The sequence below is a fragment of the Humulus lupulus genome, chromosome 3 (assembly GCF_963169125.1).
Source record: "Humulus lupulus chromosome 3, drHumLupu1.1, whole genome shotgun sequence".
Classification (NCBI taxonomy): Eukaryota; Viridiplantae; Streptophyta; class Magnoliopsida; order Rosales; family Cannabaceae; genus Humulus; species Humulus lupulus.
Window position 1 is genome coordinate 220,270,008 of NC_084795.1, and position 6,000 is coordinate 220,276,007.

The 6,000-nt window shown below is 40.1% G+C and overlaps 1 protein-coding gene and 1 non-coding gene across 2 annotated transcripts; one reads left to right on the forward strand and one right to left on the reverse strand.

Annotated features, from left to right (window-relative positions):
• Positions 1-2,092: 2,092 nt before the first annotated feature.
• LOC133827880 (small nucleolar RNA R71) lies at positions 2,093-2,199 on the reverse strand. Its single transcript, XR_009890530.1, has one exon. It is a non-coding gene; the product is annotated as a small nucleolar RNA R71 (small nucleolar RNA).
• Positions 2,200-2,828: 629 nt separating this feature from the next.
• On the forward strand, positions 2,829-5,516 carry LOC133825409 (uncharacterized). Its single transcript, XM_062258359.1, has 4 exons — positions 2,829-4,136; positions 4,371-4,470; positions 4,582-4,705; positions 4,814-5,516. Exons 1-4 carry the CDS (start codon positions 2,829-2,831, stop codon positions 5,514-5,516), a joined length of 2,235 nt encoding a protein of 744 aa, XP_062114343.1.
• Positions 5,517-6,000: the final 484 nt, after the last annotated feature.

Sequence of the window (6,000 nt, forward strand, 5' to 3'; positions counted from 1 at the left end):
ATTTGTTAGGACTAGTTTTGGTATGGTTTTATGACATGTTTTAAGAGGCAATTTTAATCTTTTATTTGGTTTTGTGCGATATTATGCCGGTTTTTATTGTGTTTTCAGGATTAAGTGTGGTTATGAAGGAAAAAGTTTGAAATTGAAGGAAAAGTGCTTAATTCTTGAAGAAATGGTGTTAAACGGGCTAAGGAATGGAAGTTAGTGAAATCGGGGGTCAAATTGAAGATTTGGTGAAAAAATGCAATTTGAGCCGCAGCTCTATGCACTAGCGCCGCGGCCCTGAGAGTTACAGAGAAGGCAGCAATTAAAAGGCAATTTGAGCCGCGGATCTATCAATTGGGGCCGCGGCGCTACTTGATGTCAGAGAGGAAATTTGGATCGCGAATTGCACTTGAGCCGCGACTCTATTGAGCAGCGCCGCGGCTCCTGTCCGTACGAAAGCCGAATTTAGGGCATTTTTCAAGGGCAATTTTGTCCTTTCGCACATAATTAATTAGGGATTATAAAAGCTTTCTTAATGACGTTTTAAAAGGGGATTAACCCTAGGAGACGGCTGAAGACACATTGTAGAGGATTGCAAGCGGAATTGAAGAACTCATCACAGTTTTTCTTCTTTTCTACTTTGACTTTCTGTATTTTGGATGTCTTTTATTTCTTCTGTCGTTATTATGGATTTGATCATGAACTAAACTAATTTTCTAGGGTGTTAATGGATTCTCCTGAACCTTTATTTTAAATTAATGCAAGTTTTATGATTTCAATTTTATCTTGTGATTTATTCAATTCGAACATAATGCTTGTGAATGATTGATCACCATTAACATGAAATATATGGTTTGGATTCGAAATCTGAAAAGTGAGAATTGAATATGCTGTAATTGAATAAACATAGATTTCATATTAGGACGAGAGTACCTGTGTGGTCTGTGTAGTTTTAGGGTTGTTAATCTTAATGCCTATCTTATGTTTATTTATCACAGAGATGTAGAAATTTTGCATAAGATTGAGACATATATATCCTAGTACGAATATAAGTTATTATTGTTGACCTGCTATCACAAGAGAAGAATTGAATAGTAAGATTTGTGTTAAGGAAAATTAAAGAGGAAGGTTGATGAAATTAATTGCCCTAGTTTTTAATCCATTGAATTTTCGTAACGTTATTTATTTTCAGTGATTGAAGTTAATTTTAGATTTTTGTTTTACAATTTTAGTTAATTATTGTGACTCAATTATTGTTAGCCAAATAGAAATAGGAATTAAGTTTGGGTACTTAGTATACAGTCCTCGTGGGAACGATCTCACTTACTCTTTATTACTTGTTACGATTACGTGCACTTGCGTATCGAATTTACACAACAAGTTTTTGGCGCCGTTGCCGGGGACTGTTTTTACTAATATCAAGAAATTAATTCTTTTTCTAATTTGGTTTTCTTTCTTTCTTACCATTCTCATTCTGGTTTTCTGTTGCAATCTGTGATTTCAGGTACTCATATAGTTTATGCGACGACAAGGGTCTGAGTCAAGGGTGCCTGTTGATCCGGAAATTGAGAAAACCTGTAGAAGAAATCGGAAACAGAAAAGGGTAGAAAAAATGGCTCAGAACAGAGGTAACAGAGGGGTTGACAATATTTCCCATGGTAACGATGAGAATAGAAATGCTGGGATAGCAGCGGATAATGTTGGAGGAATAGGAGTTGCACCAGTTCTGCAACCAATGCAAAGAAGTTTGAGGGACTATGTGCTACCTACTGTAACGGGGGCACAATCATGCATTAGACCTCCAACGGTTGAGGCTAATAATTTTGAAATTAAGCTTGCTATTTTGCAAATGGTACAATCGTCAGTTCAGTTTGGGGGATTGCCAACGGAAGACCCAAACTTACATTTGGCTAATTTCCTAGAGCTCTGCGCCACATTCAAGATGAACGGAGTGACAAATGATGCAGTGAGATTGAGACTTTTCCCGTTTTCATTGAGGGACCGAGCAAAGAGTTGGCTTATTTCTCTGGAAGCCAATTCTATCACAACATGGGAGGAGCTAACTCAGAAATTTTTAGCAAAATTTTTCCCACCATCGTTGTCTGCAAGGTATAGAGGTGAAATCAACAATTTTCACCAAAAAGATGGTGAATCGTTGTATGATGCGTGGGAGAGGTTTAAGGAGCTGTTGAGAAAATGTCCCCATCATGGAATTGAAAAATGGATGTTAGTCCATATTTTTTACAATGGTTTGTGTGGTACTACTCGTACAATCATAGATGCAGCGTCTGGAGGAGCGTTCATGAGTAAGAGCGCTAACCAAGCTTATGATCTGTTGGAGGAAATGGCCATGAATAACTATCAATGGCCATCAGAAAGAGAAACCAATAAGAAGGTGGCTGGAGTGCATGAATTGGATGCCATTTCAATGTTGTCTGCTCAAGTGGCAACATTAACTAAACAGTTACAGCAGAATAACATTCATGCTCAGGCTCCCGTGATGCAAATGCAGATTATTTGTGAGTTATGTGGGGGGCCTCATTTATTTGAACAATGCACGAATAGGGATTTTAATGATATGCCTATGGAGCAAGTGCAAGAAATAGGGAACTTCCCAAGACCTTCCAACAACCCATATTCCATGAATTACAATCCAGGGTGGCGGAATCACCTTTTCATGGACAACTGGGCAGGGCAGTCAGCAAAAGTTTCAACAGAATCAACCACAGTATCCTCGACCTCCTCCTGGTTTTTTTCAGCAGCAAACAGTAAGACCTGCACAGCAACCGATGCAAGCAAAGCAAGACGGTCAGGCCGATGTGTTGACTCAATTTATGACTGAAATGAGATCATCAATTCGGAGCTTGGAAACTCAGATTGGACAGTTGGCTACGCTTATGGCAAACCGAGCTCAAGGGAACTTGCCAAGCACTACTGAGGTAAATCCAAAGGGGAATCCTAACGAACAGTGTCAAGCGATTACTTTGAGGAGTGGAACAGTGTATGAGGGAACAAATGTGGAAAAGAGCGTCGAGCAGAAGCAAGATCAACAGGCACCCAATGAAGAGGACAAGAAGACTTGTGAAGAGAAGGTTAAAGAGATTCCGCCAGCAAGAGAAGTGGTACCTCCGGTGTCTATAGATCATCACAGAAAAATTCCATATCCACAGAGACTCCAAAAGAACCGTCTTGACAAGCAGTTTGCAAAGTTCTTAGAGGTATTCAAGAGGCTGCATATCAACATACCCTTCGCAGAAGCATTAGAGCAGATGCCCAGTCACGTTAAATTTATGAAAGATATTTTATCAAAGAAGAGAAAGATGGAGGATTACGAAACTGTGGCATTGACCGAAGAGTGCAGTGCTATTTTGCAAAGGAAGCTTCCACAGAAGTTAAGAGATCCTGGAAGTTTCACAATCCCATGCACAATTGGTAACTTTGAGTGTAAACATGCACTATGTGATTTAGGAGCCAGCATAAATCTCATGCCTCTATCGGTATTCAAAAGACTTGGTTTGGGTGAGGCAAAGCCAACAACTGTTACACTACAATTGGCCGATAGATCACTGGCTCATCCGAGGGGGATTATTGAAGATGTGCTAGTGAAGGTCGACAAGTTCATTTTCCCTGCAGATTTTATTGTGCTGGACATGGAGGAGGATGCAAATGTCCCAATTATTCTTGGGCGACCGTTCCTAGCAACAGGACAAGCTCTAATAGATGTGCAAAAGGGAGAGCTGAAACTCAGAGTTGAGGGGGACGAGGTGGTGTTTAGTGTCTTCAAGGCAATGACGTATCCGATGGCTAGTGACAGTTGCTACAGTGTGGATGTGATAGATAAAGCAGTTTTGAAAAGAAGGGTCAGTAGTGATGCTTTAGCGGCAGTGTTGACTGGTGGGAAGGAAGATGAAGATGATGATGAGATGAAAGAATATGTCAAATGGATTAACTCTTACCACCCGTATACGAAGAAATTCGAAAAGTTGGCAGAGGCCACCGATCGACCATTAACATCCATTCAGCAGCCACCGAAATTGGAATTAAAGGTTCTTCCTGAGCATTTGTGTTATGCGTATTTAGGGGAGAATGAGACCTTGCCAGTAATTGTTTCAGCTGATCTCTCAAAAACTGAATTGGAGAAATTGTTGAGGGTTTTACGAGATCATAAATTGGCCATTGGATGGACATTGGCGGATATTAGAGGAATAAGTCCTTCAACAGTAATGCATCGAATCTTAGTGGAGGCAGAAAGCAAGCCATCTATAGAGGCCCAAAGGAGGATCAATCCAGCTATGAAGGATGTTGTACTTGAGCAGATTTTGAAATGGTTGGACGTCGGGGTGATTTACCCAATTTCTGATAGTGCTTGGGTGAGTCCAGTGTAGGTGGTGCCAAAGAAAGGTGGAATAACAGTAGTTAAGAATGAAAATAACGAGTTAATCCCAACTCGAACTGTGACCGGGTGGCGCATTTGCATCGACTATCGTAAGTTAAATAAGGCTACATGAAAAGATCACTTCCCACTTCCTTTTGTTGACCAGATGTTGGATAGGTTGGCAGGCAATGAGTATTATTGCTTTTTAGATGGTTACTCAGGTTATCATCAAATTTCCATCGCACCAGAGGACCAAGAGAAAACTACATTTACATGTCCCTATGGCACGTTCGCTTTCAGGAGAATGCCATTCGGGTTATGTAATGCACCAGCAACATTCCAACGGTGCATGATGGCTATATTTTCAGATATGGTGGAAAGGAGCATTGAGATTTTCATGGATGATTTTTTGGTCTTTGGCTCTTCATTTGATCTGTGTTTGGGTAATCTAAGGAATGTATTAAACCGATGTGAAAAAGCAAATTTGGTGTTAAATTGGGAAAAATGCCACTTTATGGTCAAGGAGGGAATAGTACTTGGGCACAAAATATCTAGTAAAGGTATTGAGGTGGATCGAGCCAAAATCTCAGTAATAGAAAATCTCCCCCCACCAGTGTCAGTAAAAGGAGTACGAAGTTTTCTTGGGCATGCTGGATTTTACAGAAGGTTTATCAGAGATTTTTCCAAAATTGCTAAGCCTCTCTCGACCTTGTTAATGAATGAAGTGAAGTTCGATTTTAATGAAGATTGTTTAAAAGCTTTCAGAATGTTAAAGGAGAAGTTGATTTCTGCACCGATAGTTGCTGCACCAAATTGGGACCTTCCATTCGAATTGATGTGCGATGCCAGTGACTATGCAGTTGGGGCCGTCTTGGGTCAGAGAATTGATAGGGTCTTTTATACAATTTATTATGCAAGCAAAACAATGAATGAAGCTCAATTGAACTATGCCACCACTGAAAAGGAGCTGCTTGCAATAGTTTTTGCAGTTGATAAGTTTAGACCCTACCTCGTTGGAAATAAGGTCATAGTGTACACTGATCATTCGGCAATAAAGTACCTCATGGCAAAGAAAGATGCAAAGCCTCGATTAATACGGTGGATACTGTTATTACAAGAGTTTGATATTGAGATCAGAGATAAAAAAGGAACATAGAATTCGGTAGCTGATCATTTATCAAGGTTGGGGGTTACAGAGACACCGGGTAAGAAAGAAGTACAAATAAATGACAGTTTTCCCGATGAGAAATTATTTGCCATCAGAGAAGAGGTGAGTGTCCCGTGGTATGCTGATTATGTGAATTTCTTGGCGGCCAACATAGTTCCTTCGGAGATGTCTAGACAACAACTCAAAAAGTTTTATTCTGAAGTAAAACACTATTATTGGGAAGAACCGATTCTCTACAAACATTGTGCCGATCAGATCATTCGTCGTTGTGTGCCTGAAGAGGAAATGTGTTCCATATTGTCTCACTGTCACACGTTGCAATGTGGAGGGCATTTTGGGGGGAATAGGATAGCAGCCAAGGTACTTCAATCAGGATTCTTTTGGCCTAGTCTTTTTAAAGATGCTCATAATTTTGTCAAGGCATGTGATTGTTGCCAACGCACTGGTAACATCACAAGGAGGAATGAAATGC

What these genes read in the sequence shown, in the direction of transcription:
- LOC133825409 (XM_062258359.1), top strand. Translation starts at nt 2,829, where the DNA reads ATGAGATCATCAATTCGGAGCTTGGAAACTCAGATTGGACAGTTGGCT. An exon ending in GCGCATTTGCATCGACTATC is followed by an intron (nt 4,471 to 4,581) that starts GTAAGTTAAATA and finishes ATGGTTACTCAG; the next exon opens with GTTATCATCAAATTTCCATC. An exon ending in GCACCAGCAACATTCCAACG is followed by an intron (nt 4,706 to 4,813) that starts GTGCATGATGGC and finishes GGGTAATCTAAG; the next exon opens with GAATGTATTAAACCGATGTG.